At 37.3% G+C, this 25,765-nt stretch overlaps 1 protein-coding gene across 14 annotated transcripts in view; it reads left to right on the top strand.

The window, feature by feature from the left end:
- The window catches only part of LOC122519656 (Down syndrome cell adhesion molecule-like protein Dscam2), a 74,810-nt gene that overhangs the window by 27,362 nt on the left and 21,683 nt on the right, over window positions 1–25,765 (top strand). For all 14 annotated transcript variants that reach the window (XR_006304342.1, XR_006304341.1, XM_043639258.1 and 11 more), the window contains 4 exons: window positions 19,260–19,610; window positions 22,286–22,450; window positions 25,034–25,180; window positions 25,302–25,419. Coding sequence is in view for 12 of the 14 variants with exons in the window: in XM_043639258.1 (XP_043495193.1) it covers window positions 19,260–19,610; window positions 22,286–22,450; window positions 25,034–25,180; window positions 25,302–25,419 (781 nt within the window). In the remaining 2 variants the exon portion in view is untranslated. The remainder of the gene's footprint in view (window positions 1–19,259; window positions 19,611–22,285; window positions 22,451–25,033; window positions 25,181–25,301; window positions 25,420–25,765) is intronic.

Here is a 25,765-nt window from a genome sequence, read left to right as displayed (position 1 = left end):
TTAGAACGAGATAAGTTTTCGCAAAAGAAATTTCCAGAAGTGTTCGTACTCGTCGCCTAAGGCGATTTATGTATACGCTGTCGCTTGAAGAAATAAAGAAAGAGAAAAAGAGAGAAAAAATATAGAAGCAGAGAGAAGAATAAAAAGAGAAGAAGAGAAATAAAGAGGAATGCTTCGTCATGAATTTATCTCCTCTCGAATTAACCCGTCAAAATCACGACGAATCTGATCGTTTCGAGACACGCAAGTGGTAATGAACTTCGGATATGAAAGTTTAGCACGTTTCACGGGTAATTACCGTGGCAGGTTTCACGGTCTCTACTGTTTCTATGTGTTTACGTGTAGCTTGTACATAGGTACAGGCGTAAGTATTTGTGAGCGTATGTGCATATGCGTAACGCCACGTGTACTATACAAATAAGCTCATACCATTCCCCGAATGGTAATAGTTCGATCGACGAAATTCCTGTATATTTGGTAACGATTTTTTTCTGGTGCATGTACAACATATGAAACACTATCGATCTATTCGATGCGTACTTCAATCGAACACGAACGAGTTATCAAGATTATTTTGGGCGCATTTAGCAAACTGGGATAAAATAAATTTCATTGATAGGAGCGCTTTTATTACAGCTAAAATGAAATTTAAATTAAACATACCGGTTTTAATAATAATAATTTGTCAGTATTGGATTTTATCGAACGATCGCAGATAGTTAGGGAATGTGGCAACGGCGCGAGTTATAATTTCACTCTGCGAATACGCGAGAAAATGTGGTCGGAGAAAATCGGACAAAACCGAATCATACTCGCCATAGCGTTACCAACACCAACACCAATACCATCACCATCACAAACTATCCATCCAGCCAGCCAGCCAGTAAACCAGCTAACCAGCCAGTTGCCAACACTAGCACCAACATCGGATACGTCCTGATCCGGCCACGTCGCGTCGAGTGTGCATCGGCTCGATACTCGGAACATTTCCCTCCGGATGCTCTACAACGCGGAACTTTTTTCTGCATTCGAGCGAAGCACTACAACGATTCCATACTCGAGAGCTTGTACGCGTCCGGTACTTCCTATATCTCTTTTTCTCGTTCCATCTACGATTTTTCTCTCTCTCTCTCTCTCTCTTTTTCTCTCTCATTCCACTCATGTACATTCTTTCCCGATTTTTCTTTTATCATTTTTCTTTCTTGTCTGTTTCTGCCCTCGAACCACCTAGACGACTCCCTTACGCGACGTTCCTACCACCGTGTAGTTGATTCTTTTGATGCATGTACGTGCATATTGTAGCCGCTTATGCTCGCGATAATTACCGACTCTATATTTTTCTCTGTATCTTTCTCTCTTTCTTTCTTTTACCACCACCATAGAAAAGAGAAAGAGATAGGTAGACGGGGTGAGAGAAATCTTGAAAAGAGAAAAGAATGCGACGATATAAACGTACGTACTTTTTCTACGTGTATGAAAGAGAATCAAAACGGCAAAGTAGCGAGGACAATGAGAACTGGAGTTATTAAAAAGTACGGATATCAATGCTGGATAAAGTTCAAGCTCAAGGATCTCATGGAAGATGTATCATTCTTCTTTTCTAACGAGACATTTTCTATGGGATTATATGAGAATGTGTATGTATATGCATGTAAGTCAGACATAAGCAAATGAGTTCATATGTATCTTCTTTATTTCTTTTATTTTATCCATTTCTATTATTTCCATACATTTTTGTCACTGAAGTATATATTAACGAATAAAACAAATATATCGCAGATATACTCATTTCATTCCAAAATATTTATTAATTGTATACAAATAGAAAACGTACAATTTGTAATTAATAAATATTGTTTACTTCGTAAAACATATCATCAAATTTTCTTTTCTTTTTTTTGTCACTATATTTATTAATATAATTAAATTAATGTAAGTATTCAAATTAAATTTCTGTTCAAAGAAAAAAATATCACGAATATAATTAATTCAGATACTACAAAAAACCTGCTGTACCTTATAAGTACTAATTGCCCGAGTTTTAATGTAAGTTCGAATAATGTTTATTTTTCATAAGAGGCAAGAAATTGGTCATTGGCACGGCTTCGGGATAGTAGTAAGGTTCAATTTGTAAAGAAATGAATGAAAGAGAAAAAGAGAGATAAAGAAAGAGAGAGAGAGAGAGAGAGAGTGATAAAAGGGAAGAGACAAAGACAAAAGCAGGGACAGAAGCAGAGACAGAAATAGAGGGAGGAAAAGAGAGCAGGCACGAGCTGTTCCTTGCTTGAAAGTTTTTAAGCTCATTTTCAGGAATTTCCATCTTCCCTTTCCTCTCATTTTACTACTTATACTCGACGGTCGTTAACCAACGTACGTACAGCTACCAAAATCGTAAAAAGCAGCCTCTTGTGAATCAGAGGCGAGCCAGCGCACGTCTATCATTCCTTTCTCTTTCTTTCTCTCTCTCTTTCTCTCTCAGTTCCTCTTCTACTCTCTTTCGTTCAACTCCGAGTATACTACACGTAAAAAGATATCTAGCGATGGACGTGTGTAAAGGTAAAGCTCTGTGGTTCTCTCACATCAAACTTCGTCGTGCGCGCGCGCGTACACACATACCTATATATATAAAAAGACACATACACAAGCTTCCGAATATTTTCGTCGGAAGGCATAGTCTTTGTTATCGTCTACCCGAGACTCATCAAATTGCTGCCGTATTTTATGCTGTCCTCCCCATTCCTCCTTCCTCTTTATCTTTCTCTCTGTCTAAGTACCATGTATTCTTCCGCAATCTTCAAAAGATCTGTATAAGCTTCGCGTCCATGACCGAGCAGCTTTGCTTGGCGAATCCGACGGAAAATTCACAAAATTCTTTTTCCGTTCTCGGAATTCTTTCTCTCTCTCTCTCTTTTGTTTTCTTTCTATCTTTCGATTGTGGTCCTAAGTATATGCTACGTTTGTCGTAAAAAATAAAAATATCACCCTTGCAATTGTATCGTCCTTTCGCTTGATTATGTTCTTTTTCGAATGCTCCTACGTGAAAAAAAGAAAAGAGTTCAATTTGATAAACAAACAAAAAAAGCCTTAACTTATTTCTTCCCCAACTATTTTGGAATCCATTGACTTATCTTTTTTCATTAATAGTTATAATAACTCCTCTCCGACTAATGAAAAAAAAAATAAAAATCTTTTCTCGCTAACTTTTCGTTAGAATAAAACGTCGTATCTTATAAAAGGAGAACAGTATTTTCTCTCTTTTCTACTTCCTTCTTTTCTTTCTTTCTCTCTCTCTCTCTCTTACACCCTCCTATATTTTCGCAGGCTTCGTACTCTTTCTTTCGCGCCATTACCAATGGCTGAAAAAAGAACGAAAAATAAGAGAAATGAAAAGAAGGAAGATAAAAAAAGAAAGTATATAGAGTCGTAGGTTGTAGAAATAGAGTGAGCTGGGTAGAAGGAAGAAAAGAAGGAAGGAAGGAAGAAAGGAAGGATAGATAGAACGGTACGAAATAATATATATATATATATATTACTACGAACTTCTCCCCTTCTTCCGTTCAAAGAGAAAAGACCGACCAACCAACCGACCGATAGAAGAAAAAAGTAACGTAGCCCTGGGGGCTACGGGAATAGTAAAGGACGAAAAAGTATCCTACGTAGAAAAATTTTCTGGTGAAAACTTTCCGTGGCGATTGTACGATGCAGACTCTCCTCTTCGGTCCGGCGCGAAAGAAGGGCGGACGAGAAAGATGAGGCACGAGATGAAAGGACGAGGAACCGGCCGGATGATGGAGACGTGGAAGAAGGGGGAGGAAGAGGAAGAGGAAGAGGGAAATGGAGGAAGGAGTAGATGGGAAGGTAGTGTGGTGGGTAGTGGTGTAGGTGGAGCAGAGGGAGAAAAAGGGTGGAGAAAAAAGAGAGGGGAGAGTGGGGTAGGAGAATAGCAGGTAGGAGAATACCCTATCCTGAGAGGGTAGAACGTTGTTGGTGAGTAAGTCAAAGAGGCGTACATAAAGCGAGCAGCGTCTATACTGAAGAAAAAGATAAAAGAGAGGGGATAAGGGTTCCGTGAGAGCGGGGTAGAGAGAGAGAGAGAGAGTCACCAACTGTGGAATTACTTCGACCAGGGTGCTTTCGAGATTACCGCTAAATTTTTCGTCGTTTGTCAGTTTCCCCGGCATTCGCTTCCAAGCTAGGGCGGTAATTTACGAAACACCCTACAAGCGTTGCCGCCCTTTCACGAGCCGATACTTTAAAGTCGGTAGTAAGGCACAAACCCTCGCGTATTAGTTTTCTTTTCATCGCTCGAGTTTTATCTCCAAGGGAAATAGACAGACGTAAGGGTCCGGTAACAAAGAAAAAGAAAAGAAATACAGAAAGACAATGAAGGAAGGAAGGAAGGAAAGAAGATAGAAAAATGAAAGAAAAAACCTTACCCTTTCTTTTATTTCTATTCATCTCTGAAAATAAATCGATCTCCGAAAAAGCGTATTACTCTAAAGACATCTATATGCGTTTCGTTAGATCGTTCCCAAAGAAATTACCTATCTACGTATGTTCATGATAAAACTTCTCGATTTACGACTCGACCCGCCTTTGCGCATTAAAGTGTGTCATAAATTAGAGAGCCCTAATCAGGTACATGGAAAGGGAGACCTCTTGGATCTAGGCTACTCCTCGCGTTATTCCAAGAGATTTCGCAAACTCTCCCGTAGAGAAGTCGTTGGAAGAAGAGTAAGCTTGCGGGAGGGTATCTCGCAAGAAACAGAACCGGAGACTAAGCTCTCCTTTTTCTTTTTACCCTTAGACACGGTAATAAATTTCCTCGCAAATAGCCGAGCGTCTAGTATACGCTAGGTAAACGATATTGTGTTTCACCGAGAAAGGGAAGGAAAGGAAAGGAAAAGAAAGCTGCTTGATAGTCAAAGTTGCGCGCGCACGCACTTTGTCCGCATCGTGAATTTTATTAAAACTTTGCCAGGGATACAGTTTCCCACCGCGTATACGAATGTCGCGTGCCATCGGTTTTACTGAATGCGAATATCTGCGTACCTATGTATCTCTCTATGCATCTAAGCATCTCTATGTGTCTATAGATATATGTATGTATGTATAATGGATCTATGCTCATACGTAACGACTGCACGAACGCGTCTCCAGGATGCAGACAAACTTGTGCGTTCTTGAATAATTCATAACCTCTATATATATGTATATAGGTTCACGCATGCACACTTATACGCAAGGCAACGATTTGAACGATTTCAGTATGTTTCCTTTTATCTTTCTTTCTTTTCTTCTTTCTTTGTTTTTTATTCCACTGTCCTGCCACACCTTTTACCTCCTTATTTTTTAGAACGCATTCATAACAAAAAAAAAAGATATAACTAATGACGGCCATGCTATCTCGTTTTGTCTTTTTATCCTTCTCGCAGCAATCGAGTCTAACGTTCGGTACAAAGAAAATTTGCAATTTAAATTTGCAATTATAACGTAAAGAGCACGAACACTAATAGTCTCTGTACGAACAACTTTTAATTCCTCTTTGATCGGAGAGTAAAGTAATTTCCTCGTTCCTGTGATCTCGTCCACATACGATGCGACTTCTCTACTTCGTTGCGTATATTCGATGTGCGATTTAAAAGTCGAACCGGATGTCGCGAAGCGTGGGCGAAATGTATCAGTTAGAATGAAAATGATCTAACGACGAGTGGATATCGACCTATCGAGTTATTACATTTTTTCAAATCGATCGTGATACAAGTAGGATAAAATTTGAGTAAGAACAACAATAAAATATGAAAAAGAGTAGACGACGTAATATTGAAGTAAGGATTAGCTTTCTCGAAGAGATCTCTACCTCTATACTTATTGGTTATAAGTTAATACTTGTATCAAGATAGAAATACGCTTGGTATCAAGAACATCCTATAATGTTAAGAAAATCGAAGAAGGAGAAGAAGAAGTAAAAGTAAGAAAGTAACGAACTAAAAAAGAACAATAAAGTTTGTATTTCTCACAGTGAAATTCAATTTTGACACGTATCTCGAATGAAAAAGTACGAAAGACTTATAGTTACGAGGTAGCCTATAGAAGTAACGAAAAAAGAAGAAAAAAATAAAGATACGTCCCTGGAAGTTGGGAAAGTTGATGGTACCATCCCCTTACCTTTCACACGATTCCTCCACCCTTTTCTCCATTGCTTCCATACTCTTGAGCGACACGGGACTAACACCACTTCAACAGAGTTCACTCGCTGTCCTCTTACTCGATGGATTTTCTCCGTCCACCCGAAGTGTATACCTTCGTGTAGTTCGAAACTGCCTGCGGAATTTAGATTCCCATCTATCACTTAAAACAGTTTTAACGAAGAGCCTGGAATTCGTATAGGAAGGTGAATGAAACACATTGAGAGAGAGAGAGAGAGAGAGAGAGAGAGAGAGAGAGAGAGAATGAATGTGAGAAGAGGCTAACATTTCCATAGCTTGTACGATTTACTAACGAAATTCCACCGTGTTTTCGATGGTGAAATTCTACCGCAATAGCTCGACAGCAATGCGATACCCACGAAACCTGTTCTTCTTCCTTCGCCTCTTATGACATCGATCCTATCGAATCGCAAAGAAATTATAATGTTAAATAAACGAGTTCGATCTATAGATACCATTATAGATTGATCGTATTACTGGACTCCGAGTTTCAACGTTATTCGTTTATCATTGCGTTTGATTTACTGTTAGTCTTTCTATTATTTTCCTTTTATTGTTAGATGTAGCGACAAATGAGAACATTTATTTCCTCTGCGAATTCGTAACAACGAAAGCTCGGATTTATTTTACTTGCTATATTACTACTTTGCTATTACTATTATTTTCATCATTTATTAGGTTGATCCAAAAATAAAGTATATAAAAATTACGTGAATTATTTTATAAATTCATGGGTAAATAATGAAATCGTATTTACTAATTTGAGTTTTTTTGAATAAACCCACTTTGCAGGTCTTCTCGCTAACCATTACAATTACATTTAAATTCGACTGCTAATTTCATTACTGTAGTATACAACGATGTACCATCGCGTTTCTAATTTCATCCAAAATTTTTATAGCTTCTTTTATAAACATTTTTTAAACGAAACAACCTAATTTCTAAACAATTTTCGACATTGTGCATTTAAAATCCATATTTCATGATTCATTTAATTCGTTAAGATTATGCATACAATACAAGTTACATACTTTAAGATATGCTAATGAAATTTAGAAATTATTATATTATCATTTATGAATAAATTTGCAAAATTCTTTAATCAACCACGTAATTAAATATTATTCAATGATTTTATAAATGTTTGTTACAACCACATATTCCACTTTTCTAAAGAATAAAATCAATTCTCGAGTAAAAACAAAATGAACAATTCCTGTCATTGTATCGAACTTTATTCAATTTTTATATAATAAATTAGAAACGTACGCAAAGTTTTGAGATCGTGATTTCGCGTGACCAAAACTTATTCCTTTCGTCTAAAGTGGAATTTATAAAGAGAATTCATGGAAGATCTTCGAAGTATAGAATTCCAGGATAAATACTAATTGCTGTGAGAAAGTTCGCACTTTTGTTATCCTAAAATCTGCTTGAACCGTTTTGTCTTGGGAGTTTTTTCTTCGTGACGAGAATCCCATCTACAATCTTGTTTCTATCTTCGTGCCTGTGTGTGTGTGTGTGTGTATATATATCTGTGTTGAAGGAAGGTAAGGAATGATCGCGTGTTATGTGTACGAGTCTAGAAAGGGAAAAAGAGACAAGCGCTGCTAAAGAGAGAGGGTGAAAATGATAAGCGCCTCTGATAAGGGATGATAGAAGTGCCTTGTTCCAAGCAAGCGTAACGTTGGTTGCAGTTACCCAAGCGCCTTATTACCAAGGGTCGACATCGTTAAACTGAGACTATCGCATTGGGCCATCTACACTGACGGCAGCCTTTATACACGCTCATACATCTTACGTACCAAACAGAAAGGCGTTGCCGATTTTCCATATCGTTTATGATAATCTCTTTTGCTCACACATTCGATAAAATCTTTCCTATTCTATCCGTTTATGATCATTTCAAACAAAAGTGTTTTCCTGTTTCCTATTTATTTCTAACAGGTTCTCTTATAGCACATTCAAACATTTAATGTTTCTTGCGTATCGTTACGCCGAATAATAGAAAAGTAAAATAAAAGATTAAACGAAAGTATAACTCTATCATTGTTTTTTTTCTAATACTTAATCTGCCGGAAACGGAAATTTCCTTTTTTTTTCAGTTTACAGTTGTTTTTACAATTTACAGTTTACAGTTTGAAGATGTTATTGGGTGTATCGTTCATTGGTGAACTATTAATGATTCTTTTTTCGTTCTTGTTAGACTTTATATTTTTTCACAAATTTAACAAAATTATAAGAATACATAATACTTTATCACAAATTGTTAAAGAAAATTATTTAAATTAAATGTTATATAAATATTTTAATAAAACACTTCAATTTGTGTTCAAACCACGGAATATTGGAAAATTGTTCGCTTATAAGTATATAAGCGCACGAACATGCGACCCGAAAATTAAATGCTAAGAAATACTCATTCCCAGAAATGAGAAATCAAAGTATCATAGTTATACCTAAAAAAAAAAAGAAAGAAAAAGAAAAAAAAATGTGAAACTTAATTAGACGATAAAAGGCAGCCCTAACAAGTAATGATTTAGTAGCAAAGACGAAAATCGGCTGTTTTCTTGACGCGTTTCTCAACAGACCAATATCGCATGTCCAATAACGTAAAGGGGAGATGAAGCGAGGGGTGAGTATAGGGGTTCTCGAGTAACGCAGACGACGCTCTATTCGTAGCTGAGATGACGGCGTTTCGATAGCTTGCACCTGCGACCCATTACCCTATGAATTACATCGTACGAGGACGTCCTACTGCTATTGCTATGAGGGAGAGAGAAAGAGAGAGAGAGAGAGAGAGGAAAGAGAGGAGGGAGGAATAGAAGGAAGCACCTTGCAATTCGCCGTAGCTCGAAGTACTAACATGGGCGATTGGCTTGCGAATTCACCATCCCTTCGAGGAGAAACTCGAGAAGGAAAGGGTGAGCGTCACGTTAGGTGTGCCTGGAGTCTCGAGATAAGCGCCTAGGCAGGTGTTGGATAATGGCGAGGAATAAGAGCTAGTACGTGTTTGTAAGAGAGAAAAGGATACGAGGATACACACTTGGAAAGCGGCATACTGACAGATTCGAAAGCTCGATGGTATGTTGCTTCCTGTATTTCGAAGGTACTGACCAACCCTCAAGTGTTCATTCCAAGGGTCGAAAAAAGCTCCTTTCACGTTGAATTCCAGACTAGATTCTCTGCATGGTTTACCTGCTTCACCTACCTAGGCTTACACTGAGTGTAAGTAAACAGTAATCGCTCGCACGATCTTTAGATTGAAAAAGTACGTTGAACTGAAAGTTCAATGGACGCGTAAGAAACTTTAGTGTTTGGACACGAAATTTGTATACAATGTTGCTTTCTAACGCATAACGTAGAGGCTATTGTAAAATATTAAACATGCACTGTATGGACAATATACGAGAGAGAGAAAGTTGATAAAATTAAGATAGTGATATTTTGTTCGTAGTTCAACAAAGGTGACCTATATTCTTATTATTCATACAAAAATACCTTTGAAAGCTCGTACGTTTGAAATGGATCTTTTGTGCTTTCGTTGGGAAAAAAATAGGAGGGAAAACGAAAAAGGGAGAGTGGGAATTAAATACAGTTGAAATATTCGGTTGCATAGCAAGTTCTGTGTGGAAATATTAAATACATCTGAAAAAATATGTTCTTAATAACGTGCAAGTTGAAAATATCGTATTCGCTTTATTGATTCGCTAATGCCCAGAATCAGTGAAATGTAAAAAAATGTTTCGAGCTCCAATAACCACGGAATACGTTGATTTGAAACCAGTGTAAAATTAATAAATATCTCCTTAAATTGTTCGCGAATAAAATATACGATATTTAAATAAAATGAAAATGAATTCGACCACGTCGATACAAGAAATTGAATTTGCAAAAGTATTCGCGTTCTATATTTACCATAAGAAGTTCACGTGAAAGTGTCCTGTCAGAGTTTAGAAGGTTGCTATACCTACTATCTATGAACACAAAGCTGGCTGTGCCTGAAGCAGGAAGATAAGAACTAACTCGGTGAACAAAGAATGGTAATACAGGAAGAATTTCACGCACGATATAAAACACAGGAATTACATTTTCTATTTGGAACGTAAACTCGACGAAGTACATTTAGGCATGTATATACGTATGTACTTAATATAGATACTCAAAGGAAACAAACTGCCTGTATAAAAAGAGTGACTCGTTACGACCATAAACTTTTTTCGAACTATCGAGATTCCCGTGGCATCAATGAATATCGCTCAATTTGTTTTACCTCGAAACAAATTTAATAACGTGTGTGTGTATACGTACGTTTCATTATATATATATATATATAAGTACTTACTAACGTATCAAGAAACTTGGCCGTCTCGTCGGAGGTATAAAGACCTTTTTTTTCGAATTTATCTACCTCGGAGCAAAAGTAAATAGCTATGAAAACGAAGGAGGTAAAATAACGACTACGACGTTGGTCGAGAGGACGTAAGAAACATCGGTGAAGTGAATGGAATGGAGAGGAAGTAAAGAAGAAATGTTAAAAAAGGAAAAGAACAAGTAAAAAGATGAGGTAGAGGATGAAGTAAGGAGAAGGAAGGAGGAGGAAGAAGAACCTACCTACCATCGGTAAAGAAGAGAAAGATAGGATGAGAGGCAGTAGACGAGGTCCCCTGGGAAATCATCGGTGTCCTCTCCCGTCCTTTCTCTCCCTGGTCCATCTTCCTACCGTCTCCTTTCTCGTCGAAAAGGATCCTTTCTATATAATATCTTACGACAAGTACCACCGAACCCAGCTTCCTTGGACCGTCGAATGCCATAAAGCGTAAACTCCAAGGTAATCCGTCCATCGTCAGCAAGTAGATATAACCAGGAACGAGACTCTAACCTGAGACGGTAAAGTGATCTACGTTGGAGTTTCTTGATTATTGGATCGAGCCTGACTAACAACCGGCTTTATTTCCTGATACGAAAGTTTAACAAAAACTCTTTGAATTCTTACGATGTTGTATAACGATGGAAAAAAAATGAGAAAGAGAAACCTTTACTACCTTGTTATACATTATAAATCTTAAATTTCTTCCGTCAGATATCATTATGCAAGATAACGAGGTAGATATTACATCAGTTAATGAGGTGTAAGCCGATATTCAATGAACTAAATATGAACTAATTCCTATCGGTTACTCTGCTCCTAACCGAAATTTCAACGTAACCAACATAAAACCATTATAAACAAATTAATTTAACGCAAAAAAAATTATTCTCATTGATCTAACCTCGTCGTTGTTAATTAATTTCAACATTTATTCCAATCGGTGGAAGAATTCTATATCCTCGCAAATGGGAGATAGAAAGAAAAGACAGTTCGAAGGATATTATAAAAAAGAGGAATAACGAGAAAGAGAAACAGAGAAAGAAAAAGAGAAAGAGAAAAACTTCGTAAAATTAGGTCGTGTGCTAGGCAAGCCTGAAACACGAGTGACGAGATGGGGAGAGTATTCGGCAGAAATTCAACCCCATTCGAGAATTAGAAGAGAGGTATATATTTGGAATGGTACGTTTCTCTATTCTCCTGTCAGGTGTTCTGTCTCTGTCTCTCTCTCTCTCTTTTACTTTGTCTCTCAAATTCACGCAATTCGTCGATCCATTTTCTTTCTCTATCTATCGACTAATCCTCTCCTATCTCTCTCTTTCTCTATCTACCTATCTATCTATCTATCTATCTTTCTCTTGCTCTCAATCCCGCTTTCAGTCTCGCTCACTCTTATTGTCCTCTCTTTCCGTTTCTCTTTGTCGAGGGCGCGTAGCGGACACTGTACTGGACGACAAAAGGCAATCGGGGCCAATGGGCTAGTGGCGCATACGTCGAACATTTGATTGACGTTGAAGGTGTGCCGCGGCACATTGATTGCTCTCATTGTTCCACGCGTACGGATAGCCTTGCACCTACAACCTGACCGATCCACCAACTTCAATCTCACTCTCTCCTCTTTCTCCCCCTATTTCATACTTGCCTGTTCCTCGTTGAGTACCAGAAATCGTTAACATTCCATAGTGACCTTTCGCAAACAATTTCAAATCTCCATAGAGAAAAGATACTTGAAAATTGTTAGGCTGAGAACAAAGAGATAAAAAGAAAAACAAAATAAAACAATATTGGTAAACCGAAACAAGTGACTTCAAAAGCTAGCTTCCATTCCTAGTTACGTGTTCTTTGTTCTTGTGTGTATGTATATATATGTACTATATACGTATCTATACTTTTCTCCTTCACTTTCTTTCTTTCTTTCATTCTTTCTTTCTTTCTTTCTTTCTTTCTTTCTTTCTTTCTTTCTTTCTTTCTTTCTAAAAGAACGCAATAATAACGCGAGGATACAGGTATATGCGGTACCGTTTATTTAGTCGAACTATATGCGACTCGAAAAAAAGGACAATGGAGCCCAGATGTAACGCAAAGAAATGAGATGGTTTCTAGTAAAAGCAATAGCAAAATGGTAGATAAAATAGGATACGAAGAAGAAGAATATAAGAAAAAGGGTAGCTACGTATGTATGTAAAAAGACAATTTAAATTGTTTCATAAAGAACATGTTATTTTAAAATAACGCGAAATTTTAAAAGAATGTAAGAAATATTATTGCGTTGACGAATAAAACATCGTTTCAACGGTTACGTGTTCCAATCTAAAGTTGCATTATCTTTCCTTACATTTTATCGAATTCTTTATCGCGTTACGTGGAATAATATACTACAATAAAGACTCGTTTAATAGCATTCGCACCCTGGATTTATTGGATTCTAGATAAACGTTGTATCAAGGGAAAAGACACTTTCACAAATAGATTAGGATCTGTTCTATACATATATTGATATCATCCATATAATTCAAAACATTTTTCTCAAGCATTTTACGAACAGCTCTTACGTGTCCGTTTTTTCTAAATTACAAGATAAATCTAATCGTTGAAAGTATAATATTTCCTTCATTTTTTCGTATAATGCGAAACGACTTAACGCGTGCATCTCTCAAAACGGCTCGAGGACGTTTCCTCCCATCGATGCGGACAGAGAAAAAGAAAAAAGTAAAAAAAGAAGAAAAAGAGTAAGATAGAGAACGATCTTATAAGTTTCCACGAGAATGCACTTTCCCGGCGGATGGAAGATAAAACGTTTATTCTTGAAACAGTGGACACAGCTGGAGGCATCGCGCTAGAAATACGACTACTAGACTCCGAGAGTTTTAAGCCAGTAAAGGAACGTAAAAAACAATGAAAAAGAACGGAAAGAAGAAGACAGAGCGAGTGAATATGGCAGAGATAGAGAGAGAGATAGAAAGATAGAGAGAAAAAGGGAGAAAGAAGATGGGAAAAGTCTAACGCAGCCCAAAGAAAAGCGCCTTTTTGTCTCGAAAACTCGGCTCAGGCTTTCAGAGCGCTTTAAAATGGCACGGAGGTTATGCTACGAAGCACTCGCGATGCGTTGCGAAAACTGTATGAACCTAGAAGATAGGAGAGGTGAGAGAAGAAAGAAGAGAAATGGTAAGAGAGAGAGGAAGAGAAAGAAATAGGTGGGGGGACAAGAGATGGAACTGTAAGTTTACCTTAACAACGAAAAGGATGAAAATGGAGGAAAAAGTTGAAAGTTTCTCTCATATTTCCAACAATCACTCGTCCACCATCAGCCCTCTTTTACCGCACTCACACTCGAACGACTCTTCCCTTCGACGAGTTTCTCTATTCGAGAAATTGAAATGACCAACACCCCAACGGGATTGACACTTTCGTAAAAAGGATGTTTACGATTTTTACTGATGTTGATTGTAATAATATTGATGTAACGACTACAATGGAACAATTGGAGATACTTGAGAAAAAAGGAAAAAAAGAAAAACAAATCTTTCGACTCGATGTGAAAAGATGAATCGAATTGCTCTCTTATCTCAATTAATCGGTTATGATTATATTAGATGGCATTGCACGATAAAAATATACTAGAATAAACTAATGAGAAGAAACTTGATGTTATCAGTGTGTACTTATTTTACAAATAGAGAAAGATTTTTCGAATAAGTAGGAATAGCACAGAAAAAGAAGCCACACATCCTATAAAATCGAAATCTTAGTCTTAGTTAGTCGAGGAAAACTTAAATACTTTTCCACAAGCACGAGTGACTTTCCGAGATTCTTCGGAACTTTCACATGGAACTCGTATAACCGTGAGATTATTCGTTCGACAGTTTTGGAAATGTCCTTCGGGGCACTTCGAAAGCGCTATATAAGGATGGCCATAACGAAACTTTTCCGAACTTGTTGCCCGTCGCGTGGAAACTTTCGGCCGAAGGTGCACGCTGTAAAATTGGTCGTGTTCCTCTCTCTCTACACGAGTAGTTTTTAAGAAGCCGTCTTCGCTTCCTCTTACGAGACGGCTAAACAACTTTCTCAACTTGTTGCCCAGAGCTATGTACATCGTGCGTCAACAACGCTAGAGTGCTATCCTACGAGGACTCGTAAAATCGTTTCCCTTTTTCCAACGATACTGTTTTTTCTTTAGATCGCGTCATTCTTTACAACTTCCTACTTAGATACTTTTATTCGATATTCTAGTTCGATGCTAAAACTATGCCATGTTACGCATTGGCATTTCATTATTATTATTCATTTCATATGAAATTCTACTGAATTTCAGTATTGATGAATAGAGAGAAAATATCTTTCCGAGTTAATAGAGGAATGACCTTGAAATCACGATACCGACAATTCGATTAAGTATTCCCATCAAGTGCCATTATGCCGATCGAAATTTAATAAACCTCGAACGTACCAAAGGCGACTATCTATATAATAAAAATATCTAAAAGCTTTTTCTGACTACGCGCAAATTCTTCGAATACTGTGAATGTTTTATTACCAACGAAGAACGTTGTTATTCTTTGTTTCGTAGAAAATATTTCAGTCGAATTCCTTTGTGCGAATCAAATTTCGATTCGAAGGGATGAGTATACACCTCTAACATTTACACCCATATCCACAACAATATTTATTGAAATGTAAAACCATGAAATTGTATCGAAATGATAAAACTTTTCTCTCTCTCTCTCTCTTTTCTTTATCCACTTTCATACATATTCTTTTATCTTCGTCGTAAGTAGAGGACAAAACGACGCTATACGTAAGGCGACAAGCTGATCTCCTTAAACTTTAAACTCGCAACCCTCCGTAGAGATCTCTCGACTCGAGACCATCTACTGCGATGAGGTGAATATTTTAGGTGACTTGAGTGTCCTCTGAAACACGCCGACGAAACTATTCGCCGTTGCGCTTGACATGACATCCTAAATTTATGTTTAACCGATACGAATAAATTGCAATTCTCTGGAACAGAAAAAATAAGCCTAGAAAAGTTCCAACCAATCATGCGTCGTCGTACTACTCGATGAAGACTAACAAATCTATCAAAAATTACCATGAGAAATGAAACAAATATTGAAACAGTTCGTATAAAAAAGTAAATATTCGAACACGATCGCATAATATTCCACAGACGATTCTTCGAAAAGAAAAGAACTTTGATGATATTAAAATAATCTCTCGGTGAAAATTCATTCAGCAATAAGTACCTAAAGCAAAAGTATTACAGAGATGGAAAGGAAAAAACCTTAGAGTAGACCGGTAGATAGATAAGTTCCAATGTTCGAATCAAATAATTGCCATTTTTATCGAGAGAGCAAACAGAAGGGGCTCTCTTTGAATCTAAGGAAGACGTACGAACGTTCGAGAAACGATCACCAACGTAGTTGTGAAAGTGTAAGAGGCTTTTATTCGGTCAGATTTACTCTGCTCAACCCATCTTTTTTCTACCTCCCCCCTTCTAAACTATGCTTTTCCTCTTCCGTTCTTTTCCTCTCCCTCTCTTTACTCCGAACTCTGCAAATTCAATCTTACCAGCGACCTCTAGCCGCCTACACAGTTTGTTCCGCCTATTGATTCCGGCTTCGTGCGAGGGTCTAACCCACGTCGGACTCTATCTACCTATATACTACCTTTGTCTTTAACAATGAATTTCCTAGATGATGGTAAACTCACGTGCAAGGGATAGGTACATTTCGAAGGTAATTACTTGAATCCTTTTTTAACAAAGGACCGACAAAAAAAAACTCTTCGGGATAAAAACGAATTACAAACGCAAACCCATACTCCGAATCGATACTAATGTATTATAAGTGACATCTGTAAAGAATATGGATGACATCGGTCGACGATAACTTCTTCCATTATGACAGCTCGACATCCGAATATCATCGATTCAAAGTTCCTATTCCACTAGTAAACGCAAAAGCGTATCCTACTGAGAGACATATTTTACAGAAATTCTAGATAGCTCTCGAGAAGACTCCCCGCCATTGGAGAAATTGCACCAATATAAATCACGTGGTAGAAAGGTAGTTGCGAATGTCTGGATGTAGCTGCACGTAAACGATAATCCATGCGCAATGTGATTAATAATAATTTGCTGGTCGGCATAAGCGGAACCGATTAGTCGGCTTAGCCGAGCGTTATGGTAATTGGAAGCCATTACCCGTCGAGTGTTCTCTCTCTCTCTCTCTCTCTCTCTCACTCTTGCTATTCTCTCTTTCTCTTATACCGAGAAAGCTTTGGCACTGCTACACCCTTCCCAATATCCTGTAATCTCTATCTTTCTTTCCACGAGATTTTATTCATTCATCTACATACAGTTCAGTTATCAGTTCCCACCATTGGTGGTCACTTATAACATCTAGAAACGATCAGCAAAATCGGTTATTCGGGATTCACTATCGACATTCGAAAGTCTTAGATTTCCTACAGCGATAAGTAAATGCCCTCGAGAAGGATTCATGAAGACGGATCGACTCGAGACCAAGTTTGATAAAAATAAGTGAGAGAAAGAGAGAGAGAATGAAAGGTGAGAGATGAGAAAAGGGGATTCTTAAGTTTTCAGGAAGAGCACGATCATGTAAGAAACGCAGTGTGCTCTAAAGAAGAAGAGAACGAAAAGTAGAAAGTGATTGAAAAAAAAGGAGAGATAGAATAAGAAGTAGGAAACCTGAAAAATCGTCGACGCAAGTCTCCAACATGTATATGTGTATGTATGTATGCAAGTAGTATGTACGTATATCGAAGTTCCTCTCAATCTTAGTTTCTTGAGAGATCTACCGTGAGATTCGACCTAAGGATTGCTGTGGTGGGAGAGGAGAAAGGAAAAGCAGACAAGCAGGAAGAAATGCAGGAAGCGGATAATCCTCTGATCTCCATTGCCGACGTATCTCGAGTCAAGGGTGCTTCGCATCGTTGACCGCGTTACAAATCATTCGCATGAATGCCGATCTCGCACGAGCTCGTCACTATTTCTATTTATGCATACTATTACTATATATGTATATATATATATATGTATATATATATATATATATATGTATATATCTTTCTCTTTCTCTTTCTTTACTCCTTCTATCTATCCTTTTCACTCATCGAATCGTAAAAGGAAATAAATGAAAAATACTAGCGAAAAAATTGGTTTAGTTTCTTGAAAAGATTTTCTTCCACGATAACAAAAAACTCTTAGCAAATTCGTAGTTTAGAAAGATTCGGTTTTGTAAATCTATTTAAAGCAGGTAGAAATCTCGGGCGAAATTTCTTTGACGTGCCTTCTCGCATGACGTACGTTATATCAAGACAACGAGTAATTAGCATATTTTATAACGTTGAAGGTGCGAAGGGTGGCTCCATTACCGCCTTAGCTTTTCAACGGAATGCGCGTGCGCCTGTAACCCTTTCCGGTGTGTTAAGTTACCAGAAACGGCTGTACTCTTAAATTTTAATTAATTGCACTCTCTAATTAGACTCAAGTTCTTGGCCCGGTAAAGTGCATTGCGTTAAATTCAACGAAGAGCTAGCACCAAACACTTGCACGGAATTAGTAATTAAGTACTCGAGACAATTCCAGAAGCGAGCCAGCGTGACGGCCCTGTAATTGCTGGACACTATGGGGATTTCAATTCTCCCGCATCGAGGATTTGCATACTTTGTGTTTTGTATGCGGCGTGCATACAATCCGTAGGTATTACGAAATTCGGCCACGACTCGAATTTCTCCCTCGAACGTCGTTATAAACGAGTTACGTCACTCCCTCGAATGTCGTTACGCGTTCCGCGTTTTACCAGGCTTGCTACCCTTTTTCAAAGCAAAAACCAGTACCACGCGAAATCACCGATGTTTTTCATACGATAAATTCACTACGGAAACCGGGCGAACGTACAGGCCATCTCACAGCAGAAAAAGAAAATTCGAACAATGGATCGTCCTTGAATTAAAAAATCTTTGACAGAAACTTTGATAAAGTCAATTGAATTTCGAATGATTTATACAGAACCCAAGTATCGATTTTTTTTACGTATCGTTTTAACCGTCGAACCAAAATCGTCCGATATAGGAGGTATACGTTTCTTTATTAGATCGCGAAGAACGTAATTTAAATTGTATCCTCGCTATTACACAGGTGCGATGACCTAAATAATTAGGCCAAAGTGTCTTCGCACGATGTTGAGTCTCTAACATAGTAGTATGGTGCTGACTCGTACCTTCGCACTTTCGATCAAACCATTATAGCGAAGTAGCTGCCTGATACACTCCACCGAGTATAACTTGTCCAACGTATTACCTAGCACGGTAATTGTATAACGTAACACATCGATCCATGTCTTCAATAACTACGCGTAACATGCTCCATTAATCGAATTTAAAATCTCGCGAAGTCATGTCAAAGATATTGTTTTAAACTATGAGCCCCCTTGTTCGTCGTAAAAGTTATCAGATAATTTATAAACGTACTCATGAAAATAATAAAAATAATTCTGTTATAGGAATATTATTATCTTTCGGAAATAAAATTATCAGTCGATAATGTCGAGGAAAATGCTTGAAAAAAAAAAATAGAAAAAACTGACACGATGTTAAGACATCGAAAGAATGGAAAATACTTTACCAGTATGTAGGTAACGAAGTTTTTACTTTGTTCGTAGGTGTTGCTGCAGTTGTGACGTCTGCCGGTGGGCATGGTTTCGATGCACATTTACGTGGTCCGAGTTTCCTCATAGAACCACCATTGAGGGTGGAATTTTCAAATTCGAGCGGTGCCTGGCTGGATTGCACGGCATCCGGAAGCCCTCCACCTAATATCGACTGGTCGACTGCAGATGGACATCCAGTAAATGACGTACCAACCGTGCGAAGGGTACTCAGGAACGGTACACTCGTCCTTTTACCTTTTCCGGCAGCAGCTTATCGTCAAGACGTACACAGTGCAGCATATAGATGCGTCGCAAGTAACTCTGTTGGGAGGGTACTTAGTCGTGACGTCCAAGTTAGAGCAGGTAAGTGTTTAAACAAACAAATCAAATGAAACAAAAATTAAATCCAGTTATGTATACAATTGCGATCAATAAAAGAATCCTATTTCGTTTTTAACGAGATAGATATTATCACTGAATAATATTATTATATATTTAATTAGTTAAATATTTAATTCCATTAAAATATTTCATCGATACATTCCAGAGATAGCGTATTCGTCATTTATAACGGGAAGGAAAGAGATAGAAAGATGAATTTAACTTTTATATTCCTTTTTAATGAACGAAAGCCCCTTTACCGCTGGTACCCTTTGTGCATGCACCTACGGTATTATCGATTCCCGGAAAAGAGAGCACCGGCACCGGCGCTCTTTTATATAAAGCAGATATTAACTTAGGATAGTCGAGAGAGAATAAAAAAAAAAAAGGAATGACTCCCTGAAAAAGAGCAATCCAGAGCGATCGATGTTCCCGCTACGAATTTTTTTCTTCGTCTCTTGGAGTCAGAGCTACAATATAACAAAAAAAAAAGGAAAAAGAAAAACAAACAAAAATGAAGAAAAAAAGAAAGAGAAGAAAATGAAAAAAATAAGTTCGATTGTTATTCGATCTTCGAGGCAAAAGCTTAATCAGATTTCGTTTATATTCGCTGTGCGCGATACAAAGAGAAAATTTGAAACAAAATCTGTTGGGAGGAAGAGAAGGAGGAGGAAGAGGAAGATGCGGTCAACCTACAGCAGCATCGTTGGATTTCCACCTTTCTGTGAAGCGTACTGAACTCACGGTGTAATTACCTCTTACAAAAAAGAAAGAACGAAGAGAGAGGAAAAAAAAGAACATACGTACGTACGTACGTACACACACACACACACACATATATAATTCGAATGCAAATCCGTGGTGGTAACAGTGCGAAGCCAACTCGACGTTCTCTGCGCTGCCAACTACCAGCTTCCCTTCATGACTATAAAGTTCTAGTCCAGATGTGTGCCCGTTAATTAAAACTTTACTTCCTGGCGTTCGGCTTAACGAAAGAAATTTCTATCGCAAGGCCGACCAGTCGAAAACTATCCAGGGGATCAAAGTTCTCGAACAGACGGCGCTAAGAGACGAAAGTCTGCTAATGCAACGAACTGGAGAAGAAGAAGAAAAAGAAGAAGAAGAAGAAGAAAAAGAAAAAGTAAAAAAAAAAAAAACAAGATGAAAAAGGAAAATGATGAAAAGAAAAAGAAGAAATAAACGACGTTAGAAAGATAGAAAATAATATTCGCCAAAAATGCGCATACTTAACTGTGACCCCATGCATAACTTTCGGTTGTTGTTGAATAAGATAGAAAGACAGACGAAAAGTGACAAATTTCCCTCGAGAAGGTATCGCACAGAAATTTGAAAAGGTACCAATATATATATATATATATCGTTGGTGTTCCCAAGCATTGCCCTATAGGCATTATTTGTTCGTGAAAAATACTATCTCTGGTAGTACGATCCTTCTCGGTAGGACGAGTAGAAGTAAAAACGTTGGAGCGAGAATGAAGCTTGGATGAGGAGTTATATATAAGAAGGCGGGGCGGGAGAAGAGGGGAGAGGGTGAGGGGCGTAAAAAGGAGCAAGAAAATAGGAGGAAAACTTCCGGGTGACGGCTCCCTCGACTGGCGAATTTTGCGAAGAAAAGAAAAGAGTAAGATCAACGAACGAGTTTCTTATTCGAGAAAAAGAGATGGAAAGAAAGAAAGAGAGAGAAAAAGGACGAAGGAAAGAGAAACAGAAAGACAAAAAAGAAAAAAAATAGATAGAACGAGAAAGAAGAAAGAGAGGAGGAAAAAGGGCAGGAAGGGAGTCTTCTTGGCGTCGCGACGTCGTGTCAAGCTACACCATCGGGTGGCAGCTGGCCGTCGCCCTTGGAATTTCCACGTAAATAAAATCTCTGGAAGAGTATAGTGCCTCTTGAGCGAGAGGACGACGGGAGAAACAAAAAAAAAACAAAAAAAAGAAATGTGAAAAAGAGAGGAGAAAAACACGAGCAAAGCAGACGCCGAGGACGAGACGTTCGTTACAGCAACGTCACCTCACGCCTCACCGCTTTCTCGACGCCGACGCCAATGTCGAGATTCACCAAAAGTCTACGAATAACGACGTGACACCCTATGATGCCTACGATATCACGATTTTATGTATACGCGTATATTTATATTTATATGTATTTATATACATATATATAAGTTTTATACATTTCTACACTTTCTCTCATATGAATAATAATAGTAGTAGTCGTAGATGCTTTTGCGAATGAACGAAAATATTATTTCTCTGTAGTTTGAAATTTTCTTCTAAAAAATTTTAATTATAGATATTCTTTATATTAAACATATATTTAAATAAAAATTTAACGATTTAATACGAATCTTAATTCTTTGACAGGCGATACAGTTAAAAATTGAGATTCATATTTAATATTTATTTAATATATTATACCTGACTCGAGAGAAATTTTTTTATACTATCTCGAAAAATTAAAGTGACTACCAGTAACAGTAAAAGGGAGTATTTTTTTGTAATATAAAATAAACGTACTTTGTTTTAATTTTATGCGAAAAAGATTTCTATGCAAAATAAGATTCTTTTGTATTTTAAAATTCCGTACTTTAAAAAGAGTTTTAACGAAATCCTCATTTATCGTTGTTTTCTGTTAACAGTCGTCGCTCAGGCCTATAAAGTGGACGTGGAGGTAATCGGAGGTGCATCGAAAGGATGTACGGCGATACTAAGATGCGTCGTTCCTAGTTTCGTCAAAGATTTGGTGCGTGTTGTGTCCTGGATTCAGGAACCATCTTCTTACATTTATCCTTCGTTACAAGGAGGTAATTCCATTTATTTTTCTTGTTTTCTATTTTATTTTTGTGTTTCGCCTTTTCGTATCTGCAACTGTAAGTAGTTGAATTTTTATTTTCCACCATGTTTCTTCTTTCTTTTACCAATTTCTCTAGCTTTACGAGCAACGAAAATTCCGTTAACATTAATATGCGTGCAACGTTCCAACCATTATAACGTAATGAACGACTGTGAAATAAAATATTTGCGAACGGAAAAGTCTACAAAGAGATGATAAAAATCCAGTAGTTTCTAGCAGAGACAGGATATATCTTTGGAACATGATGCAATGTCCAAAGAATTATAGTAGATGCCGTCGGAATGATTTTCACGCGTCTATGTTAGAGCTACGAAGTATGATGACGGTTGGGTCATTGCTTACCGGGACTAAAATTTAATATCCGGCACGAGGGCTGTTTCTCCAGACCGAAATTTAATATCCACAATAATCCTGCAACACCTTTCTATCTTCAACAACGGTAAGGTAGGTACGAAGATTGTCGAGGACATCGACCTCGCGGAACCGACGACGACTCATTAGCAGTCACAGAAATTAATCCGATTCAAAGCTAGTGAATACTTCTTTGCGAAAGAGATCGTCAAATTAAAAAAACAAAAAAACAAGAAAATAAATGAAAAGAAAATAGAATTGAAAAAAGAAAATATTTAAGGGTATCTTCGTATATTCTTTCTCAATTGCTATAATTACGACTTAGCTCGTGTAATTAAAATTAATACTATTTAAAATATACTCTCTGCTTCTAATTAAAAATTCGTCTCATTCTTAGTATAATTTTTTTTTTACATTTTAAATATATTTTTATCTATAGTATGTAAAAAAAATGTCGTATTTTATTTTAAATCGTAGTTGTCATTTATTCAATTCGTAGTACTGAAACTCGCAAAGAATTGTGCAAAATTTAAGTGATCCGACAATATGCGTTCACTATAGTACATGGAAAGGGAACGCAGGACAACGCAGTTGGACGCTTTCCAAGTGACTATTGTCACAAGCTATTCGAATAACGACCGGTCCGCCTGGTATAACTTTTATTTGACAGGAACAAAAAAAAACATCATAAAATTTGTGCCCTCTACGAAACGAAGAAAAAATAGAAATAAACGGGAAAAACGTGTTTGGCTATTAACTACGTCAAAAATATCCGCGTTCGAAAATGTTTTAATGTAAACATGACATATTTTATTATCGAGCATGTCTCTTACTTTTGTTTCATCGTTGCGCACAGAGAAAGATATTTTCTCTACGATCGTGTTAAATTAAAAATAGTAATCTAACGCCATTTCTCTTTGTGTATCCAAAAGAATGTAATGAAAACAGCAAGCAAGCAAAACTCACGCGTACGATAATATTTTCTACATTTTCCAAAATTACCACGATACAACAGCGCAAAATTCTGCATAACGCACAACGCTAATTTACATATATCGAAGCAATATTTTCGTACACATACCAGATCCCAGTTGGTAGTATTGGCGGAACCAGACCATGCGTAATTCGATGCAGGTACAGTAACTGAACTACATTGGTGTCCTATCTACCTTCAATGGGATGCATACATACACCTTCCTATAGGTTCTATCGAATGTAATACCTAAACTACATAATCTAACCAGTCCACCTGACTTGGCCGACAATCGCTATTTAGGAGTCTATCCTTATCAGAGACTAGGTCTTAGTTCGGTTAATGTCTCGCGACTAAACGTGACCCTCTGCTTCCTATAGGAGTATCATTAGCTTTTAGTTAGCCATTGATACTACTATCTGTAGTCTTGAAAAATAATAATTGTATCGAAATGATTTATCTAAAAAAATCATCTAAAACATTTTAACAAAAATCAACATTTAAACTTCATCCAATTTCGAATGTAACGATTTTACAATTCAAGGAAATGAGCACGCAGTATTATTAGTCGTCCCTGCACGTACCTATGGAATCTTCGTAAAATCTTAGATAGTGGAACTTCAAAGGCAAATTCGTAGAGAACGCTTTAAAGACTACTTGCAGAGATTCGAGTTTCGAGAACAGGCGTGACTGTTTAGGATAACTACCCTCGTTAGCGTCGACTCCGGCTTATCTAAAGAGACTCGAAAGCTTAAGTACGGTTGGTCTTTGGGAATAGGATCTCTATATCACGTTGTTGGAGACAGAAAAGAGGAATAAAAAGAAAGAGAGAGAGAGAGAGTAGGCGACCAGAGAATCATAAAATTAGCATAATTATCGTCCTGAGGGATCAGTTCGCTAGAAAATATCGTAATCCATTAAAATTCGCAGTATCAAACCTATTAAAGATAACTCCTACTAAATCGAATTTTATTGGAAAATGTTAATATCAGTTATTAAACTCGTTCGATATAAATAATACAGGATATCAAATTCATATTGATCACATAGCATTTATACTATTATACATTCGTTCGGTATACATATACTTATATGTAATTATCTTCTTCCATCAAAGATTTTATCTGAACGAAGTCTCCTACATTTTGTTGGAAGAAAAACGAAATAAATATGTAAAGTGTTCATAGTGATCTGTGTTGACTGTTTTAGATGGAAAATTTCATCTATTACCAACCGGCGAACTTCTCGTTCACAGTCTCGAATTTAGCGATCAATTACACGGATATAAATGTCGAACGATGCATCGATTGACCAGACTAGTGGTCGTTAGTTCGGCTGCTAATATTAGAATAGCTGGTAAGTTTGTTCATTTGTATATTATTACAATCAGAATATTTATAATCCTAAGCTAAGAGATATAAGTTGAAATTGACTTAATTACCTATCATTAACTCAAGACCCAAACATTTGCTTTCAGATCACAGGGGAATAATGCCTCCGGTTATGCTCGAAAATTCCGGTGTTGTTCACGTCGCTCAAGACGAATCAACGTCATTGGTCTGCGTCGCACAAGCTTGCCCTCCTCCCGAATATCGGTAAGACTATTTAATCCTGTATATCCAAAGTATTACGATTAAAAAATAAATAAACGTTCTGCGAGACGTATTCTTTTTAAACAAGAAATTCCTTAAAATATATCGAACGAGAAGTTATAAAGCTCGTAAAAATCAGCTTAGAATTCAAAACTTCATGAATCCTCGGCGAAAGACTATTGAATGCGGACCGTTCAACTGTCGAATTGGAAAAAAAAAAGAAAGACAAGGAGGGAAAAGAAGATAGAACGCAAAGATCGTTCCCTTCCTCTCTAATCCATTTCATTCTTCAACGAGAAATTACGATTGAGCTACGAGTAGAATAAGAGGATAGAAGAAGAAGCAGTAG

Source organism: Polistes fuscatus, unplaced genomic scaffold (genome assembly GCF_010416935.1).
Source record: "Polistes fuscatus isolate 324 unplaced genomic scaffold, CU_Pfus_HIC Scaffold3, whole genome shotgun sequence".
NCBI lineage: Eukaryota > Metazoa > Arthropoda > Insecta > Hymenoptera > Vespidae > Polistes > Polistes fuscatus.
Note: the sequence above shows the minus strand (reverse complement) of the source record. Positions and strands in the feature narration are given on the sequence as shown.